The sequence below is a fragment of the Anolis carolinensis genome, chromosome X (assembly GCF_035594765.1).
Source record: "Anolis carolinensis isolate JA03-04 chromosome X, rAnoCar3.1.pri, whole genome shotgun sequence".
NCBI lineage: Eukaryota > Metazoa > Chordata > Lepidosauria > Squamata > Dactyloidae > Anolis > Anolis carolinensis.
In genome coordinates, this window is record NC_085847.1 from 3,832,827 (window position 1) to 3,857,601 (window position 24,775).

Consider the following 24,775-nt stretch of genomic DNA (forward strand, 5'->3'; position numbering starts at 1 on the left):
CTTTCGAAGCCGGTGCCTGCGAAGTGCAGCTGTTCCAACTCCCATTAAGCACCTGCTTACCTCCTAAATCCATTTCCTTCATTTCAAAAACCATCTTAACTATTTTTCCCTACAGCCCTTACTACTTTTGTCTAATATATAGGTAATTGTCTCAAAAAACTTGAAAGAGACAAAAAGGTCAACCGAGGCTGGCAATTGGCAAAGAGCAGGAACCAAATGCTCAGTGCTGTTTTGCACATTCTTTTAAAATGTGGCGGCAATGGAAAACCCGCCTTGGCAGGAGTCTGCTGCAACGTTTAAATAATATATAACTCTTTTATTAAATGCACATTACTAAGGAGTTGTATTTATGCTGGGTGAAGGGTGGTGGAACAAAAGCAGAAGTTGAGTCAATCTTAGGTTCAGTGGACCAGTATAAGGTTCTTGGGTTTACAATTAGTGTAAACTCCTTTGAGCATATCTTTTGAAAAATGGGATATAAATCTACTGACTCTACTCAAAGAAAATGTGTAGGTGTTTTTTTGCCATAGCTCCAAGACCATGAAACATAGTGCCAGGCACTGCATGGATACTAAGGGGACCCTGGAGTGTGTGTATCTCAAGGTTTATACAGTTTTTAGCATGGATTAATTAAAGTTAGCTATCTTAAAAGACATTGTAGTTTGCAATACTGCCTTCAGCCATTGGGTGACAGATTTTTTTTTAACCAAAAGAGATGAAGCTGGCTGCTAAACGCCTCTGGGACCCCTCCAAATGTTGAGATGGCGAGAAACTTCTGATAAGAGGTGAAATGAACAGAAGAAAAGGCTGAATTAATATCAATGTAAGGACCGGGCTGTAGTGCAGCTGTTTAGCAGAGTTGAGTAGAGTAGTAGAGAATGAAAATCACCAAGAGGTCATGAGTTCAAAGCCAGCCTGGGTTGGAGTGAGCTCCCAACCATTAATAGTTCCGCTTGCTGTTGACCTATGCAGCCCGAAAGACAGTTGCATCTGTCGAGTAGGAAATGTAGGTACCACTTTATGTGGGGAGGCAAATTTAACTAATTTACGACTCCATAAAACTGCCAGCAGTGTGTGGAAAGGAATGAGGAAGTATTCCATCAGTGGACGGTGAAGCGGCAGCTCTGCCTTGTGGCTGGAATCGAACATACCGGAAGCCGGAAGCTGGAATGTTAAATTGCCTCTGTGTCTGTCTATATATGGCGTATGTCTAATGGCATTGAATGTTTGCCATGTATATGTGCATTGTGATCTGCCCTGTCCACTTCGGAGTGAGAAGGGCAGAATATAAATAGTAAGGTAAAGGTAAATGTTTCCCCTGACGTTAAGTCCAGTTGTGACTGACTCTGGGTGTTGGTGCTCATCTCCATTTCTAAGCCAAAGAGCCGGCGTTGTCCATAGACATCTCCAAGGTCATGTGGCCGGCATGACCGCATGGAGCGCCAGTGTTACCTTCCCGCCGGAGCGGTACCTATTGATCTACTCACATTGGCATGTTTTCGAACTGCTAGGTTGGCAGGAGCTGGGGCTAACAGCGGGCGCTCATTCCGCTCCCGGAATTTGAACCTGGGACCTATCGGTCTGCAAGTTCAGCAGCTCAGCACTTTAACACACTGTGCCACCAGGGGCCCAGAGAATATAAATACTGTAAATGAATAAATAAACACCAGTGTGGAAGCCAAAGGAGGGAGAAGAGAAGGAACAAAGGCAAAGACAAAGAGCAGTAACATTTAAGAACGTTCAAAAATTACTTGTGGCCTCCTTTGAGAACAAAGTTCATGAGAAGGGAGAGGGCTGCAGGAGTTGTGAAGCTGCCCAACGACAGTTAAAACTCGAGCAGCAAAGTGAAGAAGAGAAGGCGGGAGCCTGGAGAGAAAGGTGAAGAACACAAACAGAATGCGTGAAAGAAGGATGAAAATGTGATGGACACTGAGAGAGAGAAAATAATAATCGTGCCATTGAAAATGACTTATCTAGAATAGGGTATGAATAGATACTACGGATGTCCACCAGATGGCAATGAGGACTCTTTAAGCTGAGCGGACGTATTCCTACAAGGTCATATTATCAAAACTATGCTTTGCTGAGAAAAAGCAAAACATTTTCTAAGCAACCGGAAAAAAAAACGTGAGGCAGAAAGGAAATGATATGCATAGAATTGGAAGAGAAATCAATTTAAGATTTTTTTGGGGAGGGGAACATCTTGTAAATGAGGATAGATTGTTGGACTACAGTCTTGCTTTGAGATGACACCCCAGGGGCTTCATTAGTAATGGTGTCAAGCTCATTTTTGAAAAAGGAAAGCCCTATAAGCACATTGCATTTATAAAGGCACTTACTATTGATGACTTGCTATTTATGACCCCAGCACTTTTGGAAGATAGGAGTGAATTGTCCTTCTGTGAGCCCAACCTGGAAAGAGCATATTGCTCCGCCAGCCCTGCCCTGTTCAATTGGGATGCTACCCATCAACTCCCTCTGTGAAAGCAACCTTAATGTCAAGGTAACACTGGAGGGATGTCTTTAAAAAGCAGCGACAGATTTTTATTTTTATTTTTAGAGGCAGCACAGTTGCAGTCAGATCTGGCAGTCAAGTGCTTCGAATGATGGATGCAAAGTGTAGCTTGGTGGTAAAGACAGACGGCAGAACCTCATGCGAGGAAGAAGGCGGGAGCAGAGACTTCACCCCAGGAATCAGAGGCTGAAAGCTGCAAAGGAGAACTGAGAAAGAAGAGCTCCCGGAGATAGAGCGGAAAGCAAAGAGAGCTGCCAGTACCAGCAAGCCCACGTCAGGAATTTCTAGAGCTTTAATCTTGGAGACTGGCACCAACCAACTCCTCTGCAATGCCAGCAATACAGCTTAATGGTGTGATGCTAGAAACTGTTGACTATTTTCCCAGTCTATGTCGAAGAGATAAACAACCACTATAAAGGTTCAAAACATAAAAAGAGATATGTATATTAGAGCATCTTGCAAAGGCCACAGAAATAGTCAGGCCTCTCTGAGTATAGAACTATCTTCCTTCTATGTAAAAAGGATAAGCGAATACTATAAAGTTTCAAAACATAAGTTGCACTATGTAATTCAGAGCACCATATACATACAATATTACCTGAGAGTTAACAACAATAATAAAAATAATAAGTACAGTCAACTGTTATAATCCACAGTAGTATCTTCCAGATTGTAATAGTCTCCACTATTTCAACATCAATTGAATTTGGCAACCAAAATAATATAAACACATTCAACCTTTGCAAAATAATATTGGTTAATATATCTTTTGAGACTTCACAGGTATTGAAAAGCTTGTTCCAAAAAAAAATACACGCCGAAATACACCACTGTCTTGAGCTTTGTGACTGCAGCATTTTTTGTAATGAAGTGTAGTGTGTTTGAGAATTGGGACAGTTGTAGGGATACCAAGATGCTTGTTTATAAAGCTATTGTCCTTCCAACTCTGTTTCACACCTGTAAAATGTGGACTGTCTACAAACGCCATTCTCTACTGATTCCATCAGCGTTGTCTTAGAAAAATCCTGTAAATCTCTTGAGAAGACAGGCAGAGAAATGTCAGAGTTCTGGAAGACACAAAGACCACCAGCATTGAAGCCATGATTCTCCGCCATCCACTTCACTGGACTGGCCACTTTGTCCAAATGAGAAATAATAATAATAAACTTTATTTTTATATCTCGCCCCATCTCCCCGAAGGGACTCGGGGTGGCTCACAACAGGGACAAGCCCGAAACAACAACAACATATTTGACATAAACTTAAAACATTCCAACAATACACAAAATAAAATAATGGACAAATACATTAAAATCCAAGCAGATAAAATCGGAGTAATTGAAAGCAAACCAGTGGGAACAGGTTTCATAAAGTGCTGTATCATGGAAATAAGTAACAGTGATAAAGTGCCATATGCACTGTCTCCTGTATTGAGTCTCAGCTCAAGAATGGAAAACAGAATGTTGGTGGACAGCAGAAAAGATTTAAAGATGGCTTAAAGCTAACCCTGAAAGAACTGGGAAGCCCAGGCCCGCGGGTGTTGAACTGGAGGTCAGCTGTGACTAACAGTGCTGTGGATTTCGAAGAGGCACAAATAGAGGGCGAAAGGGAGAAATGTGCCAAGGGGAAGAAGGTGCATCAAGCAAACCCTTGTCGGGACCACCTTCCATTTGAAAATGTATGTCCCCATTGCAAAAGACAATGTGGCTCCAGAATAGGTTGTCACAGACATTTATGGATCCACCTCTGGAAGAAATTATATTCGACCATGATGATGAACCTTGGAGCCATTCATCCCTAAGGTTTGGCTTGGGCCGTTTGTCCCGTCTGGAGTGGGACTGATTTGGAAAAGCAGATCCTTCTTGAGCAACCAAGTTTGTTGGCTCTGATGTGTTCTTAGCTGACCCTCGGCTCAGGTCCTGGCTCCAGCTTCTCAGCTCCTGCCTCATATGACGGCTGCCTGAGGCTCAAGCTTGGGAAGACTGCTTAGACAGGACACAACCCTAGATAATCCTATCAGTGCATAACTGCAGAAAAGAAGTATACGCATAAAAATAAACCTGATGTGACTCACTAGGAGCTTGAAAACACCCCGTATCCTTAAGAAAACAAGCACAAAAAGAAAGGCGGACTTGGGAACTTCAACTCTTCAAGAAGTCGTCATTGAAAACAGTGACACTTCCAAGCTCTGGAAGAGAGGGTGCCCATGCTTCATTGTACAAACTCTGATTTGATTCAGTTGTGTTTCCAAAAGCTTGAAAAGCTAGCCAGCGACCAGACCACTGTCCCTTCAGTCCCTCTGCCTCTGAGAACCACGAGCAATTGCTCCAAGAAAGACAACAAAAAGCAGACAGAAGGAAGCTTTTCTCAATACTCAGTGATGGTGATTGGTGGTAATGCCAACGGAGTGAGTCCGAGTGCCACCTTCCATGCAAAATAGAAGGATGAGAAGGGTGTCCCATCTGCTGCTGGGGGTCAGGGAAGGAATGAAGTCTACAACCATCACTTAGTTCTTTTAATTGTATATAACCACCTTTCCTGAGCCAGTTAAACTTATATTTACCAACTACATCCCAAAGGACGTTGCTCCCTTCCTGGTTGGATGGGGTTTAATTGAGCATGGCGGATTAGGGTTGCATGTGCTTCATGCACACTTTTACTCTCAAAATCCCAATCCGGGAAAAAGAGGGGATGAAGGGAAACACACGCATACACCTTACACTCTTCCCTGATACTATGCTTTGAGCATCTGCTCATCTTTTTTTTCTAACTTGAACTCTGCAGCTGCTCATGCAAATATCCTCAGGTTGATATGTAAAGCATCAGCACATCCAAAGGAAAGCAGGAAGAAACCCTCCTCCTTGGGGAAGTCAGAATTCTCTGGTTGGGAGGGGAGAAATATGCTGGCTTGTATTGGCCGAAATACTCAAAAGGAGTATTGACCTGATCTTGGAAGCTAAGCAGAGGAAACCGTGGTTAGGACATGGATGGGAGACTGCCAATGAATGCAGCCGGGAGAGAAATGATCAGGCAAAACCACCCCTGAGCATTTCTTGCTTAAGAAAACCCTACGAAATCTTTGGAGTCACCACAAAGACACAGAGAAATGTCCAGCCTGCTCCAGGACAGAGAAGCAAGCTCTGATCTTCCTTCTGGTGGTCAACATATTTTACTTCCTGGCTCAGAAAGATTCCAAGAGAACTAGAAGAAAAAAAAGAAAAAGAGGACCAGAGTTTGAGCAGAAAGAGATGCTGAGAAGAGAAGCAAATACATCCACTTTACGGCTGCTAAAACAGAATAACTCCCATGGTCTGGGATTTCAGGACCAAACCTGAAACTTGAGGAGTTCCTTGCCATTTCACATAGGGCACGGGCCCTGAGGATGTGATACGGGTGACCTTACAATGACAGCTTTTGGTGATTTTCAACCAGAAAAGGGATTCACAGCATAAACACAAAGCAAGATGGGAGGACATCTCCAACACACATACACTCTATCCCCAGTTTCTCTTTCCCTGTGTCATCGCCGACGTATTGGAAGGTGAAGCTGCTGCTGCAGAAGCGTTCCCTTTCCTCCCCTTTCCAAAGCGCACAGCAGGTCCCTCTCGTAATTATATGCTCAGCTGAGACCGTCGCTTTGATGTTTGTGATTTGAAGGCACTTGCAGAGGTTTCTGATTGGAATTCATTATATGAGATCCCCCGCCCCCCCGCCCCCTTTGTGTCAGCATCCTTGGCGATGTCTCGAGGGTGGCGTGTGCTTCTGGGAGCCAAGAGGATCAATAATGGAGCCGAGTCGGAAGCTGTTGTTCTACTTCTTCCTCTTGCCAAATGCCACATGGAAATATGCGACATCAGAACATCCGGAGGGGATTTAGGAGATCGCAAAGGGCAGCCAGAAGCAGGGAGGCAACACTGGCTTTGGTCTACTGTGGATAATACCAAGGTAGATGGCAGAGAAAGACAAAACCAGGGGCCTAGACACAATCAGGCTCACCAAGAAGAATCACAGGGACAATTACCCTATCTCTCTATATAAAAGAGTGATGGCATCAGGGCAGCAGACAAAACAACAAAACTACAGGCCCCCCAACCTCAAAATTTGACAACACAACCCATCATTCACGGCTCTAGGTTGATACAACAAAAAGAAAAGAAAAATAAAGTCCTAATTACAGGGAGACGAATAATAGTTTTTATCCAATTGCTGCCAGTTAGAAGGCTAAGCTCCGCCCACTTGGTCTCCTAGCAACCTACTCAGCCCAGGGGACAGGCACAGTTAGGCCTCACTTAGGCCTCTTCCACAGATTATCAGATTTTAACTGGATTATATGGCAGTGTAGACTCAAGGCCCTTCCACACAGCTATATAACCCATTTAGAATCTTATATTATCTGCTTTGAACTGGATTATCTTGACTCCACACTGCCATATAATCCACTTCAGTGTGCATACTAAACATAAAGACAACCATACAACAGACATTCAATACCACCACTGCCTCAACAATTTCTCACCAACACCACCAGACAAGGCCACAGCAACGCGTGGCCGGGCACAGCTAGTATATTATATTGAAGTTTAGAAATTGAAGAAAGTGGGGAGAAATATGGCTAGGAGTCACATATGACTAACATGCCCAAAAGTACAAGTTCTATTGTGGATAAGCAAAACTGTGTGGGAAACAGTACATTTCAGGAGAGCAATTATTGTACTTTCAAGAGGCCTTGGGGCTACTTGTTGCCTTCAGTAACTTTCCAAGCTGGCCACAATCTAGATTTGATCAAGTTGTCAGCCTGATGGGTCTTTTTCTCTCTCTCCGCATTCTTGCAATTACATCTCAGAGCAGGTAATGGTGCCTTTTGTTTCTAGCATACACACAGGCAAATATTTCTAGCCAATTCTTCAGCCAACAAGGTTCCCAGTGCAACTGACACAAGATCAATACAGACAATAATGCACCATTAAACAACAGACTATTCAACAGGCACTGATGATGATATTCGGTTCTTCTCCCGCTCACTAGACATTTGTCCTGGATGGCATCTCATGTGAGCATGTAAACACAAAAATACCACGCGGAATATAGTCAGTTCATGCCCCGCTGCTGGGATTTATGGATTACAATGAAAACCAGTGTTGCTTGGTGGTTTGGTAGTTGGATCCATGGAAAATACTATGTGACCCTGGGTGAGTCACACACTCTCAGCCTCGTCCAAGAAAGGCAGTGACACATCTCCTTTGACAAGTCTGCCTTTGGGGGTCACCATAAATTGGAAACGGCTTGAAGGCACTCAGTAAACTGATTGCCTATTGTAAAACAACTGTGTTTTGATGCTTTAATCCAAAAAAGGGCACTCTTGACTTTTAAATCAGCTAAGGCTGGCTGTTCTGGAATAAACAGGGACACCAGGCAACAGGCACTGTCATCAAGGTAAATGGCTTTCAAGGGGAATTAGAAAAATTCATGGGGAATAAATGGCTCCTGGTCATGATTGCTTTATACTACGTTCACAGTAAGACATTGGGGAACAGTGTCTATACTATTTGGAAAAAGCATTGTAGGGAACGTCTCTTAACAGTGAGTGCAAATAGAGAGCAAAAGGGAGGGGGTGACTGTGTGGTTGCAAGGTATAAAAGAAGAGTCTACATGTGGGGATCTTTGTGAGTGCATCTTGCACTACAGAATGCCCCAAGATCCTTCAAAGTCTATGTCAATGCAGGAAACACTGAATGCCAGCTCAGATAGGCCTTTGGTCTGATCCAGGAGGGCTGCTCTTATTTTCAGTCACCAGCAGCAGGATTCTTAGGATTCTCTTCCAGACCTAGGACATTTTTTCAAACTTTAGCACTAAAGTTCTGTGCTGATTCTGATGGATAGCAGACTTGTTTTCCACTGCTCTGGAGACTAGGACATATAGAAATGGGTTCAAATTGCAAGGGGGAATATATCCCTCCTAAACATTAGGAAGACAGTGGAATCTGGGTTGTTGTATGTCTTTTGGGCTGTGTGGCCATGTTCCAGAAGTATTCTCTCCTGACGTTTTGCCCACATCTATGGCAGGCATCCTCAGAGGCTGTGTGGCATGGATAAACTAGGCAAGGCAAGGAAAATATATATATCTGTGGAGAGTCCAGGGTGTGGCTCTTGCATGGATAAACTAGGCAAGGAAGGTAAAAATATATATCTGTGGAACATTAACGCTGGCTTCCAAGTGACAAAGGACTCTTGTCACACCCTGGACTCTCCACAGATGTCAGGAGAGAATACTTCTGGAATATGGCCACACAGCCCGAAAGACATACAACAACCCTGTGATCCTGGCCATGAAAGCCTCCGACAACAGTGGAATCTGCTTCCTTAGAGTGTGTTAGAATCTCCTTCTCTGGAGGTTGTTCAAAAGAAACTGGATTGGCATCTCCTGGGAGGCTTTGGATTGCATCTTCTTGCGTGCCAGAGTTGGACTGGATGGCCCCGGGGGTCTCTTCCAATTCTAGGATCCTATGATTCTGTGTTGTCAATGGCTCTGTGCTGCCAGGGCACCCCATCCTTGCTCTGCATTAGTAGCCACTCCCTTTGAGCATGGCCGTGTGTACGCATGTGAAAGAGAGGACATACTAAAATGGGCTCTGGGTTGTGACGATTTAACTGAGAGAGCAGAGAAATGCCATGGCAGGAACTCTTTGCAATTCAACAGTTCTGGATGGATAGGCAGAGCTGTTCGGGGCCCCGACGGAAATCCCAAGCTTGAGCCAGCAGCAGCCAAGCGCAAAGAGCCACTCCGGCTCCCTGGCAGATTTGCTTGGCACACATTTTACAAACAAACTGTGTAATGAACTGGACTGTCTAAGACAGTCAATCCCCCCAGCCTTTAGAGCCAATGATATAACTGTTTGTAATATAAATGCTAAATGAGACATGCAAATACACTGGTGGAGATACATACACTTACACATACATCATCTGAATCATCCCACGAAATGCAGGGAGACTTTTCTTAGAGAGATTGCTTTGAAGCCGGTTGCTTCATTTTGGAAGAGATAGGTGGGGGCTTACTGTGTCAGAAGCAGAGCCTGGCAATTATTTTTCAGGAAGAAAACAAAATAAAAATTCCAGAATCTCCCAACTGATGCCATATTGTTTTGTTCCTAGGCCATCCTGACATGCTTTGAATCAACGAGCAGAGTAAAATGAAGTTTAAATCAATTGGTGAAATCAATTAAATCAATCACTTAAATAAAATGTATACACCAGAAAAAAAAATAACATTCCTCTTGTTCAGAGGAGATGGCACAAGGAGACGAGAACAAGCACAAAAGAAGCGAAAATGCAAAATTGGCAGTTGTCTGTTTTTCGGATCAATTCTTTCACCTTTTATTACTATTGGGCGGGGGGAGGACTCTCACATCTCAGTCTTCTCAAGCAAACAAGGAGCATGAACATCTAGCAGCATTCAAAATGCCATCGGAGGGCTGGCAACGGACACACAGTTTTCTCACAATGAATGGAGATTCCATATTCTACCTGGGCAGCCCAATTGTCCAAAAAAAAAGGGGGGGGGAGCTATAATTTTTATTTCAATGCTCCCAGTGTTGTGCAGATGTATATTTAATGGGCAGCCTCATAAATAATAATAGCCTGGGCTGCTGCACAAAGATTTAGAAGGAGAACAGCTTGACACCTGCCCCATTAAAAAGATATCCGAATGAAGCACTTAGGCGAAACGGCAGCCCATGTTGCACTAACAGCTCCATCAATCCTCAACAACAGCCCTGTGAAGCTGTCAGGTGGGAAGGCTTTGTGAAGGTTTCCCAAGCATGCCAAACTATTCCAGGCCAAGATGAGGAGCCGGCAACTACTGCTTTGCTTTTTTGGCCAACCCATTTGAATTTGTCCATGGCAGAGATATATGGCATGGATGTATGATTATGCCAGCACTCAGCCCTGCCAGCCAAAGAGGAAAGACAGGGCTCCTTTTGCACTAAGCATAGATGCAGTTCTCCTTTTAGGTAACCTGAGCAAGAATGCTCGACAACAGAATGGCCTGAAGTCCAGCAGAAGACATAGCTAATGTGAATTAGCTGATATGGACAAGCTGACAATGTTGCTCTGTTTGTATGTATGCTTGTAGGTTTGCTTTCTTGAATAAAAAATAACTGTTTATCCTTATGAGAATCAAAGAAGTGGTCCGATGATACAGCATTGCTAAAGTTTCAGGTAGGAGCAACTGTCTTGAGGAGAAACCTGTGTGCCATTGTCCAGCTGCAGAAGTCTAGATTCTTCGGAGGTTGGGAAAGTTACCTTTTTAGATTTAAAAACAAAGGGTTTTGAGGCGCCTCAAAGCTTGCATCAGTCTGTGCCAGTGTATGGCAAATAAAATATGCTTTTCTTTAACATGCCACCAGAATCTTTGTCATCATTTTTTGGAAGCAGACGGAGGTCGGTCCATTTCACATCCACAGCTGGATGAGCTGAAAAGCTGCTGATTATCACAGCTTCTTTGTCTAGCGACCCTGCCTGAGCAGAGAAGATACTTTCCTTTTCTCTTTGACAGTTTATGCAGCATTGGAAGGATTTCAGGAGCAGAAAATTACATGCCTGCACACACACACAAGCGCACACACCCTGCTGCAGTATCCAACTCCAGACTTTGATCAGGGAGCAAGTAATGTAACCAACCTGAGCCTGAAAGTCTTACGCTGATGCTGGCCAAATAAGGTTAGACAGACCTAGGAATCTAATCTGGAGTAAATTTGCTTTTTTGAGAAGGCTTACTCATGGAACTCCTTGCCACAAGGTACTGGGTTGGCTCCCCTTCTAATCATATTGTGGGCAAATAAAGTCTGTCAAAGCCATGCCCAGACCAATGAAAAATGACAGAAAGTCCTAGACTTTGTTCCTGTCATTTCTACTGAAATTAATGTACATCTTGCAATTGATGGCACCTTAGAATCGAACCAATACGGCAGATATTTCAAAATATGAAAATCCCAAACACTTCTGGTCCCAAACATTTCAGGTAAGCACCCGACCATTAAAAATAAAATATAGCCCCTGCTCGTTGCTGACCTAAACAACCCGAAAGATAGTTGCATCTATCAAGTAGGAAATTTAGCTACCACTTATATGTGGGGAGGCTAATTTACGACACCATAAAAATCATCCAGCCGCCGTTGGAATGAGGAAGTGCCATCGCAGTGGATGATGAAGCAGCTGCTCCCCCAGTGGCCGGAATCAAGCATCCCCTCAGGAAGCTGGAAGTTGGAGAAGGTTTAAATTGCCTCTGCGTCTGTCTCTGTCTCTGTTCTATGTTATATGGCACTAGCTGTGCCCGGCCACGCGTTGCTGTGGCAAAGTGGTGGTGGTATAGGTTAAAAATTGTTGTGTAATTTTTATTTGACGTTATTTGTTTTTTTTAATTAATTTTATTGTAAGTTCTCTTTTTATTTATTATATTTTATTATTTTCTTGTATTATTTTTAGTTATTTTCTGTTATTATAGTATTTTATTGTATTAATTTTTTAGTGTTTTTAATTATTTTTAGTATTTTTATTATTTTTATTGGGTTGCTAGGAGACCAAGCTGGAGGAACTTAGCCTTCTAACTGGCAGCAATTAGATAAAAGCAATTATTCCTCTCTCTCTAATTAGGACTTTATTTTTCTTTTCTTTTTGTTGTATCAACCTAGAGGCGTGGATGATGGGTTGTGTTGTCAAATTTCAAGGTTGGGGGGTCTGTAGTTTTGTTGTTTTGTGGGTCGCCGTGATGGCATCACTCTTTTATATATATAGATTGAATGTTTGCCTTATATGTGTACAATGTGAGTCCCCTGAGTCCCCTTCGGGCTGAGAAGGGCGGAATATAAATACTGCAAATAAATAAATAAATAAATAAATCATTTACTCATTCTACAGCAGTCCCTGATACAAACTTATAGATAAACCAACATTTGAAGCACATAGCGCTCTTGTTCAGGACACAATTCATCCAGCCATCCCCTCTTCAAGATATTCTGTTACATTTCCATTCCCTCCGTTTTCCTAAAAACCACTGGTCAACATTCCACACTCACTGAAAATACACAGTCCTCATGGAAAAGGCTTTTTCGACCAGGATCCCTTCCAAGAAATGTGTTTTTGCAAGCCTTGAAGCTAATATTGTCCTTCTTAGACGACACAAATGTGACGACACAAAAATCTACACTTGGAGAATGACTATGGTATTAATAGCTTAAATTACGTACACATACATGTAAATATATATCAGGACTGCTAAAAGTTCCTATTAAGCTCACACTTCATAACCCAAATGGAGCCACATTGAGATTCTGTGCTACTTATTTTTATTGCAGCAAAGAAACAGGTGGGGAAGTGTGAATGCCAAAAATGGCAACGTAAAACATTAATTTAGTTTCTGAGTTCATTTTAAGGAAAGGCACAACCTGATGGAACAATAAACCAGCGCCTCTGTTATAAGTGGAGCTGAAAAGCTGCCAGCTGGTACCCAATGCCTACTTTCTTGATGGATGTGAAGAGGTGAGAATGTAATGTCCTGGGGGGAGTGGGGGGGGGGGGCTGTGCTACACAAAAAATACGCAAGGGAAACATCTCCCATTCAGAGCCATAAAAGTTCTGCCAGCACCAGGCACGACAAGACAAATGAGCCGCCGTTAGCTCCTTTGTAAATTATGGGTGCCACTGGGGATTACAATGATCTGTGTACTTAGCAAGACCCTTGAAAGAGAAGACACTTAGCAGTCCCAGTGGGAATGCTGAACATTGTATGCCAAATGCTTGAAGAATGTTAATGCCAGGGCAAGGGAAAGCAGAGCTATTGGGATTTGGGAGGTTTGTAGTCCAAAAACTGACATCTTCAACATTTGATATTGCACCAACACAAACTCTGGGCCTCCAGATGTGATGGACAATGGACACCAACATCCTCCCATTCTCCCGGTGGGACATCAGAAGCCAGTTTTGGTTCCTTATTTATTTTTCTGGCCCAGTTTACTGAGCAGCAGCAGGTTGGCGGCTGAAATGATCATTTCTGTTACCTCCAACACAACATCACTCTGAGCATTGTGGAAAATGTAGATGACAGCCCAAAGACAACTCACTTTCCTTCTACAACTTTGCATAATAATAATAATAATAATAATAATAATAATAATAATAATAATTTGACAAGCAGTCAAAGAAGAAGAACATGCCCTGGCAGAATATGTAAAGCAAAGTGAAGAACCTGCCTTGATTGAAGTCAAAAATCAGAAACTCCTCAAAGCACAGCAGACAAAAAACCAGTACAAGAAAACCACACTACAAACTAGAGCTGACAGCTGGCACAACAAAACATGGCATGGAAAGTTCCTTGACAAAATTGAAGGCAAAGCTGATAAGGAGAAGACCTGGCTCTGGCTCACGAATGGGACCCTGAAGGAGGAGACAGAAGGCCTGATCCTTGCAGCCCAGGAGCAAGCCATCAGGACAAAGGCAATTCAGGCCAAGATCGAAAAATCAGCTGATGACCCAAAATGCAGACTGTGCAAGGAAACCGACGAAACCATTGATCATCTCCTCAGCTGCTGTAAGAAAATCGCACAGACAGACTACAAACAGAGGCACAACTATGTGGCCCAAATGATTCATTGGAACTTATGCCTCAAGTACCACCTCCCAGCAGCAAAGAATTGGTGGGATCACAAACCTGCAAAAGTATTGGAAAATGAGCAGGCAAAGATACTGTGGGACTTCCGAATCCAGACTGACAAAGTTCTGGAACACAACACACCAGACATCACAGTTGTGGAAAAGAAAAAGGTTTGGATCATTGATGTCGCCATCCCAGGTGACAGTCGCATTGACGAAAAACAACAGGAAAAACTCAGCCGCTATCAGGACCTCAAGATTGAACTTCAAAGACTCTGGCAGAAACCAGTGCAGGTGGTCCCGGTGGTGATGGGCACATTGGGTGCCGTGCCAAAAGATCTCAGCCGGTATTTGGAAACAATAGACATTGACAAAATTACAATCTGCCAGCTGCAAAAGGCCACCCTACTGGGATCTGCACGCATCATCTGAAAATACATCACACAGTCCTAGACACTTGGGAAGTGTTCGACTTGTGATTTTGTGATATGAAATCCAGCATATCTATCTTGTTTGATGTGTCATAATAAAATAATAATAATAATAATAATAATAATAATAATAATAATAATAATAATAATTTTATTCTTATACCCTGCCCCATCTCCCCGAAGGGACTCGGGGCAGCTTACATGGGGCCAAGCCCGAACAGAACAATAAAAACAAGACAAGAAAACCAAAGAAACCAATAATCAAACCATAAAAACAAGTCATAAAAAGCACATACAGAATAAAATGTTAAAATCATGGATTAGATCTACTTCTTTGTCCTGGTTTAACATAAAAGGAAAAATAGCAGAGAGCAAGGAGAACGGAAAGGGGAGAATTCAGTAGCACGGTGTGGCTTGGGTATCCACGGTAGGCAACACTGAAAGAAATGCAGCCAATTGGTTTTCCACATGGGGTGTGTGCCTGTGCCTTCAAGCCAACCTATGGAGACGCCTTGAATTTCAGAAGGTTTATTTGGCAAGGAGTTCTCAGTTGTGGTTTTTCCAGTTGATTATACCTTCCTGGAACACAATGCCATATATTCAGAAAGTAGAGGTGTAATGGGAGAGTTCAAGTATCCGGATATTTCTTGGAAGACAAACCCTACCTAGCGTATAGGGTCCAACAAATTCCTTCCTTGCCTTGCAAACAATTTCATTGTCGAGAAGGTGGAAGAAGCATCAAAAGGATCAGCTGTTTTAGATCTGATCCTAAACACTGGAGACGACCTGGCTAATGGTGTTGAAGCAACAAGATTCTTAGGTGGGAGTGACCGTGTTCTTCTAGAGTTGGTTATACAGCGGAAAGGAGAAGTCAAGCATAGCAAAAAAAAATGCATTCTGGACTTCAAGAAAGTTCATTTCAGTAAACTTAGGAAAATATTGGGTGTGATCCCATGGTTTTTCTTTCGTGTCAGGAGCAACTTGAGTCGCTTCTGGACTGAGAGAATTGGAAGTCTGCAAGGACGTTGCCCAGGGGATGCCTGGATGTTTTCATGTTTTTACCATCCTTGTGGGAGGCTTCTCTCATGTACCCACATGGAGCTGGAGCTGATAGAGGGAGCTCAACCGCACTCTCCCCAGGTGGGATTCGAACCTGGCAGCTTTCTCATGATCTCATGGTGAGGAATACTAAAAGACAGAGGACCAGGACATGCAGAAACTGATTCAAACTCTAGGAAAATAAATTCCAACTCAATATTAGGAAATTGCTGGTGATGGTAAGAGCTATCATTAGAATATGCTTCCTGGGAATCTATCTTTGGAATGTTTTAAATTGAGGCTGGATGGCCATCTGTCTGGAGTGCTTTGTGTGTTCTTGCATGGCAGGATGGGGTTGGACTGAATTGCCCTTGCAGCTTCTTCCAACTCTATAATTCTACCTCCTCCCTCTGAAATATAGCCTACAACCAGGATTGACCCTTATCTTCCAGGATCTAATACCCTTGGGGTATACTTAGGCCCTCTCTACATGTTTTGTATACCGCTAATGCTAATTTTTGCCAGATGATGTCCTGTTTCATGGACAAATGATCCCCTCACATAATGAGAGACACACACATTCTTTTTTCAGGGCCAGAGCTTGTTCAGTAAGTCAGCCATGCTTTGACTGGTGGCTTCTGTCTTGATATTGTCTAACCTGCCTTTACATCCCCTCAATTCCAGCCATCAGCTCCCTTTGCAAGATCTGTCACATTTCCTTGAGAGGAAAGGAGTGTGCCTTCCTCAGACACCTCCTGCCATGACAGGAACATTCTAGAGCCTGTCATCAGGGATTGTGTTCTTTTATGTGGGTCAGCTTTGGAAGACAGAGTGTCACATAAACCACGGTGCGTGTGCATGGCTAAGCAGCCTCCACACTGGAAATGCCAAGCACTTACATTGTTAAGAGAAGAAAGGCACCAAAACGGGCTCTTGACGGCAGGCCCCACTTTTTGCTTTCAAAGCACAGTGATGGATAGATGAATTCAGAAAATTCAGTAGCATGCACAAGCAGAACCAAGCACCATGTTGCAAACCTTCATTCTGCCTACAAACCTATCAGTCCCATCTCAAAACACCAACAGAGCTTCCAATTGCACTAAAAGACACCACATGACATCTATATATATAAAAGAGTGATGGCATCAGGGCAGCGGACAAAACAACAAAACTACAGGCCTCCCAACCTCGAAATTTGACAACACAACCCATCATTCACGGCTCTAGGTTGATACAACAAAAAGAAAAGAAAAATAAAGTCTTAATTACAGGGAGAGGAATAATAGTTTTTATCCAATTGCTACCAGTTTGAAGGCTAAGCTCCGCCCACTTAGTCTCCTAGCAACCCACTCAGCCCAGGGCACAGGCAGAGTTAGGCCTCACTTAGGCCTCTTCCACAGATTATCAGATTTTAACTGGATTAAATGGCACTGTAGATTCAAGGCCCTTCCACGCAGCTATATAACCCATTTAGAATCTTATATTATCTGCTTTGAACTGGATTATCTTGACTCCACACTGCCATATAATCCACTTCAGTGTGCATACTAAACATAAAGACAGCCATACAACAGACATTCAATACCACCACTACCTCAACAATTTCTCACCACCACCACCAGACAACGCCACAGCAACGCGTGGCTGGGCACAGCTAGTGGTTTTATAAGGTAACATTTCCAACTACTTAATTTGTTAATAGTCAAGAAAAGTCTTGGTCTATGTACTTTCAGGTCAACTGTTGAGGTGACCCCATTGTTTGTTAAAACGGTTTTAATAAACATTCAAAGCAAATGATGCTAAAGTTTAATGAATTACAAAGGGAAGGTGATCTCGAGAGACCTGGGACACAGTTAGGAAGAATACTTGCTCAATATTTTTGCCCTCAACAAGAAAATGTGTCTCAACACCCTGAATGCTCAAAAACAAAGCTATACAGTGACTTTACTTTTCCCAAGTCCACAAAATAAGAAAGCAGCATTCATATTTTTGGGTGGGAGTGGGGAGGGTAGGTTGCTGACGTGAACAAATATACTCAATAGCTGTCTGCCACCATGCCTACAGAAGATGAGAAATGAGATCCCGCCTTCTTTATTACAAGAACAAGATGATCAGGGATTGAACTCCACATGACAAACCAGACTAGAGCTGAACAATCTTAGGGCACAACTTGTGATCAGCTTACTCCAGAGAGGTCTAAAATGAAAAGATCCCCCTTTCCCAATGCCTCCTCTTCCTCAAGGCAGACAAGACCTTAAAGCAGATATTTACAACCTGTACAACTCCATACAATTTTTTAAATTTCCATTTTGCTGGCGCCCTGTACCTCTAACCCCAGTAAATGTGAACAGCTGACTCTGTTTGCTTCCCCTCCCATGAGTTGCTTTGACTCCCAGGGCTAAGAATAAAAACAACCACGATAATGGCACGGTGTCATCAGTTCAACCCAGCCCTGTTCCCATATGGCACATATGTCTAATCCATAGCCTGTGGGCCAAATCTGGCCCGCCACATCATTTTATGTGGACTGTGAGGCTTTCAATGCCAAAGTATCATAGTTACGTGTATACATTCTTACAATTACAAACAGCCCTTTGAAGGCAACCATAAGGTTGATGTAGCCCTTGGTGAAAATGAGTTTGACACCTGGCCTTATGGTATGCATCTGTAATTTTCTTGGTGTTGAAGGGAGGTGTAAATTTTGGGTATTCCATATGTGGGGAGTGTGGATTAGGAGGACCTTGACTAAGAAGGCAAGACCTCCGTTCAGTCCTAAGCCTGGCACTGGTGGTCCAAATGATCTGGCCAACATCTCCAGACTTGTGTCACTGTCAGGATGTGGGCTACCTTGAGTGGTTGATTGTGGAATCAGGGCAACTTTCCCCCCTTGGGCTGTTTTTCCACTTAGAATCAGCCACATCACACGAAAGACATAAAACCAGGGGCCATGGCAGTTACAGTTCAACCGCTCTCTCAGGAACACAACACAACTTCCATGAGATATCCCAGAGCACAACATGCTTTTAGAGAACTAGGCAGCAATCCAGATCTTTCTTCCTTTGTCTTTTTTTTTCATGATGTAAAGTTCATTTTTGTCTCGTTTCAAATGCAGCGCTGGGAACAAACAAGCCTTTAAACTCTGAGCTGTTTAAACGGCACATATCGCTGCTTCTAGACAAAAGGACCATTGTGGTGAAAGCCCTGCAGAGAACATTTTGACTTTCCAGAGGGGGAGAAGAAAAAAGATGTGCACATTTTTCCGTTCCCCAAGGTCATCACAAACGTTAGATTAATCTGACATAGCAATCTCTTTTATGTGTAAATTTTCTAAGTGGATCGTGGCCAAATTGCTGCTTCTTACTTCGAACACAGCATTAAAAGAAAGTGGTTCATGCCATGGTGGGTTTTGAGCACCCTTCTACTCCTGCACCTGCCAAAGCATGGCATTTGAAAGGGACAGAAGGGGAGAGCAGCCAAACTACTACATACACAAGTCCTGGCAACAAATTTGCATGCTCTACGTGCAATCTTAAATTGCTGGAATTATTGGTCTATTCATAAAGAAATCATGTATTGTAAGTCAACAATCACATTTGTAAGAAAAGCAAAGGACAATTGCTATTATTAACGGATTAGTGTGTGATTACTACATATGAGTAAGCAATTAAAGCCATTAGTCATAGGGTGGTCAATTTCTAAGCCCAAAAAGGCACTGTGACAACTCTGTACCCATGACTATAAAGTCATGGGTGATGTGTGCATTAGATACACAATCACACAAATGCTGTGTATGTGTGTGCCTCCCGCACTCATAATAGTAAGGAAAAGAAGGAAGATGAGATGGATTAATCTAAAGTCAACCCCATATCTACCTTCTTCTAGATCATACCTGCACAAACTGTGGCCTTCCAGGTGTTTGAGACAACTCCCAGAAGCCCTAACCAGCTTGTCCAATAGTCAGAAATTCTGAGAGCTGAAGTCCAAAACACCTGGAGTGCCACAGATTGTGCAGGCCTATCCTAGTCCAGAACCCTGCTACCTGATAGAAGACTTAGCCACCATGACTGATGGTTAACTATCAAAGTTATGCCAAATATCCACAAGATCCAACTCTATACGAGGGTTATCCAGAAAGTACATTACGTTTTGGAATTAAAAATGAACAAAGTATAGGAGAGAACATTTACCATATGCAGTTGAAAGCCACACCCAAATACCACATCTCACGTAGTCGCCATTCAAATCTAGGCACTTATCATAGTGATGAAGGAGCTTTGCAACTCCTCCCCCACTAAATTCTGCCACTTGTCCTCAACCAGCCAGTCACCCATTCCCGCAGCTGCGCAGCGTCACCAAAACACTGCGTTGCCAGCCACGTCACCATTGTTGGAAACAAGTGGTTGAGGAAGCAAGCGGCAGAATTTAATGGGGGAGGAGTTGCAAAGCTCCTTCATCACTATGGTAAGTGCCTAGATTTGAATGGCGACTACATGAGATGTGGTATTTGGGTGTGGCTTTCAACTGCATATGGTAAATGTTCTCTCCTATACTTTGTTCATTTTTAATTCCAAAACGTAATGTATACTTTGTTCTTTTTTAATTCCAAAATGTAATGTACTTTCTGGATAGCCCTCATATTATACCGGCTCTCATTTTGCAAACAAGACCAATGTTGACAGCATAGCTAATGATATTCCAGATACGGATGACCATAAACATTCCATGATGCAACTGCCTTATACCAAGGAGAATCTACATTTACAAAGCTACATCTACAAATGCAGTTAAAATGCAGTAACCACGGGTTGTGCAAAGAGCTCCACAGAGTTGTGTCCACACATCAGTTGTGGTGGACTTCAGGAGGCATGAAGTGCTAATTTAGGAACCAATGGTAGCACCAAGGCAGGTCTTTGGAGCAAAAACCCAGCAGGATTGACTTCCTAAAGTTGGGATCAATGAGGTCGTAAATCAAGGAAGCCATAAGATTTTACTGTCTTCCTGTAAGGCCATTGAGTGAAAATGCCCTTTCCCGGAAACCCTAAGGCCAAGATCTGAAATAATCTTAACGGTAACACCGCGGGGAGCGATATTAAAACAGGCATTTGCACGCACTAAGCAGAGAACGGTATTCACTTACAATTACATAAAATGATCAAATATACAAGAAAGGCTGGGCATGCAACAAAACCAAAGTAAAATAAAGCAATTAAATAACAACTGCAACTGAAGAAATGCCACAATCAACCTTGATTCTGTGTAGAAAATGTGCGCTGTTTGCAAAAGCAAACACTCTTTTCAATCAGTGCATGTATTACAACCCAGGAAGCCCTTGAATGCTCATTTAATAGTGAGATTAAACAAGCACAAATAGTCATGATAAATGTTGTATATTTTTCACTCCCTCAACCTGAGCCCTCTAGAAGTGACTCGTAGAGAAACATTTGCACATTACCTTTTGCTGATTCAGAGCGCTTCGGCAGATCCAGTGTATCAAAGTTCCTGTCCGCATCACTGTTCTTCTTGCCTGTGCATGACACAGAAGAATGAGCAATGAAAGCATTCAGAGCGTGAATAAACCAAAATCGGTCACAGTAATATTCAAAACCGAGAAGAGATGGAATGCAAACCTCAAAATTGTGCATGTAAGCATACATATATGGGTACATACATACCACCCCATCACACACAAACACCATGTATGCATGCAACCACATTGTATTTACACAAGGGTCTTTGGCACTGAAATGAGCATGTTTGTGGCTTCACATTCATACATATAAAATGCATATTGACATGGACTGGTTTCAGCCTTCGGACAAGATTTCTAGACCATTGCTTCTTAAGTTATCTGATGGAAGGGATCCACGAACAATCATAGGGTTATCTTGGAAAGATTATCCGGAGGAGGTTTGGTTTAACCTTTCTCTGAGGCTGAGAGTGTGTGACTTGCTCAAAGTCGCCAGCTAGAGGAATGACCATATTGCTGGGGAGGCAGTACAAGAAAGAGCACATTAGAGTGCATCTACACCAGGGGTCCCCAAACTTTTTAAGCAGAGGGCCGGTACACAATCCTTCAGACTGTGGAGGGGCCGAATTATCATTTGAAAAAAAAATACAAACAAATTCCTATACACACTGCACATGTCTTACTTGTAGTGCAACAACAACAACAACAACGAAAGAACAATACAATATTTAAAAATGAAAACAATTTTAACTAACATAAACCTATTAGGATTTCAATGGAAAGTGTGGGCCTGCTACTGGCCAATGAGATAGTCAAGTTAATTAGGATTGTTGTTGTTGTTGTTGTGTGCCTTCAAGTCATGTCAGACTTTGGCCGAGCCTAAGTCTAAAATTAATTATTTATTTACTACATTTATTTACTACATTTATATCCCACCCTTCTCACCCCGAAGGGGACTCAGAGCAGCTGTATGTACATACAATATATTATATTATTAGCATAACACAATATTAGCATTATATATTGCTATATTGAACTATACCACTATACTATTATATAATATGTAATATATAACATATAATTAATATTATTATATGGTATTACTATTAGTATTATATTGTATAACATAAGATTATTATCAATATCATATGTATATACAATATATTATATTATTAAAACTGATATAAAAATATTATATTATAAAACTGAGGGCGGGGGCCAGGTAAATGACCTTGGAGGGCCGCATCCGGCCCCCGGGCCTTAGTTTGGGGACCCCTGATCTACACTGTCAAAGTAAAGCAGTTTGACACCACTTAAACTGCCATGGCTCAATGTTATGGAAACACGGAGATCGTAGTTTTACCAAGTGTTTAGCCTTCTCTACTAAAGAGTGCCAGTACTTCACCAAACAATAAGTCCCAACATCCCATGGCATTAATTCTACAGTGTAGACACACTCTTAGTCTTCCTCTGCACCATTTTTTTCTAACAAAACTATCCATCTTCCATATGATAATCTCAACATAAATTACCCAGGCCAAGCTGCACTTTTCTTATGCGGAGTCAATATTTAAATACAAAGCAATTTAATGAGACAAGGAGATCTGATCAATGTGTTCCAGTAGATTTCAAGGCTTATTGGATTCACCAGCCAGCTTTAAGAGGCAAACTGGTGAAGGGAGTTTGTTTTGTGTCTGTCGGTACATCGAGTTCAACGTGAAAGCCCAAGTCTCTCTTGCCTCCGTGAGCCAAAACATATCTTGACCCATTTTGTCAAATCTTCCCATGAAAGCTTTGGTGAAATAACTGCCGGCGATCCACAAAAGTGCCCGGAAATCTTTCATTCTAAGGCCTCTCAAACAAGACAGCGATGCCCTATTTGGGAAAGCAAGGAACACTCAAAGGCAGCAGCAAGATGTCAGCCGCCATGACAGAATGCCAGATTTCGTGATGACAACCCGGTCCTACTGCTTCACTAAAAAGCCGACTTGGAGTTGTCACTTCTCAGGAAAAAGAGGGGAAATGACAAGGCTTTGTGGCAGAAGGGACGTTTGCCAGAGAGGGAAAACAAATTTCTAAGAGACAAGCTTCAAAACAAGAGACAGCGCCAACACATTCTATTTTATCCTTTGACAAACTCCCTACTTAACTGCTTTCCAAAAAATTTCCAGATTCTTTTTCTAAGCCGGTCCGGTTCCGGTACAAAAACCCCATGTTACAACACACATGCCTTCAGCTCCCCAGCACAGCAACCCATGTTCAATGGAATTTGACTCCATGTGATGTGTTTTCATTACGAGACACACAACAGAACCATCTTGTTCAGTTGTAGAAATCCAAATGGCCTTCAATTTGTCATTCCATGAATGTTATAGATCAGTGGTGTCCAACTTTTGGTCCAAGAACTTTGTACAGTGTTTATCCATTATTTGCACATACCAAAGGTTTTATAGAAATTGTTCTGTACAGAAAAACACATGCGTAATGATCATGGTTTTTTAAAAAAGTGCAAAACACCAGTTTCTTCTACACATTGTTTCCAGATAGCACATGTGTGTTTAGAAGGAAGAAAAGCTCAAGATCAAGCCTAGACAAGTTACTTTTTTGGATGAGAACTCTCAGAAGGGGATTTTTGAGAACTGTAGTCCACAATTGCTTTGGGATTTGAAGTTCAAAATCATAACTATTCCAGCTTTGCTTGAGAATGCAATAAATCTTTTGAATTCCTCAATGAGGTTGCATGGAAGGCTAGGATACCTTCTGTTCCATCTTCTGCCACATAGCATTGGCAAATTTTCAATCTCTATGGGACGGAGCTGCTGCTGGAAGTTGAAGCTCACCTCAAATTTATCTTTAGGGTATTTAGGGATGTTTAGCTTGGAAAAGAAGAGAGCCATGTTTCAAAATTTGAAAGATGTCCCATTGAGGAGGGGGGGGGGGGAGCTTGTTTCTGCTGCTCCAGAGACTAGGACACAAGGGAGCCAAGGATTCAAGCAACAGGAAAAGAGATTCCACCTAAACATTAGGAAGATGGTATGAAAGGAAGATGTTCAGCCTTGGAGTCCAGTGGAGACTTTTAAGCAGTGGTTGGGTGGCCATCTGTGCTTTTATTGTGTCTTCCTGCCTGGCAGACTACGGTTGGACTGGATGTCCCTTGGAGTCTCTTCCAACTCTAAGGTAAAGGTTTCCCCTGACGTTAAGTCAAATCATGTCTGACTCTGGGGGTTGGTGCTCATCTCCATTTCTAAGCTGAAGAGCTGGCATTGTCTGTAGACACCTCCAAGGTCATGTGGCCGGCATGACTGCATGGAGCGCTGTTACCTTCTTGCTGGAGCGGTACCTATTGATCTACTCACATTGGCATGTTTTCGAACTGCTAGGTTGGCAGAAGCTGGAGCAACAGCGGGCGCTCACTCCGCTCCCGGGATTTGAACCTGGGACCTTTTGGTCTGCAAGTTCAGCAGCTCAGCGCTTTTACACACTTCACCACTGGGGCTCCTCTTCCAACTCTAGGATTCTATTATTCTAAGGGCTGACAATATGAATCACTGTCAATGTCCTGCTCTCTGAAGTGCTAGAAATGTGTCAAATTGCAACTCCCAGCATTCCTCTCCATTCACTAGAGTGACAGTGCTGCCAGGAGCTGCAGTTCGAGAACATCTAGAAGGTTGTATAATT

The 24,775-nt window shown here is 42.6% G+C and overlaps 1 protein-coding gene across 14 annotated transcripts in view; it reads right to left on the bottom strand.

Moving 5' to 3' along the window:
• arvcf (ARVCF delta catenin family member) overlaps positions 1 to 24,775 on the bottom strand; it is a 315,018-nt gene that overhangs the window by 28,961 nt on the left and 261,282 nt on the right. For all 14 annotated transcript variants that reach the window (XM_062958522.1, XM_062958523.1, XM_062958527.1 and 11 more), the window contains one exon: positions 21,083 to 21,154. In XM_062958522.1, the coding sequence (XP_062814592.1) occupies positions 21,083 to 21,154 (72 nt within the window). The remainder of the gene's footprint in view (positions 1 to 21,082; positions 21,155 to 24,775) is intronic.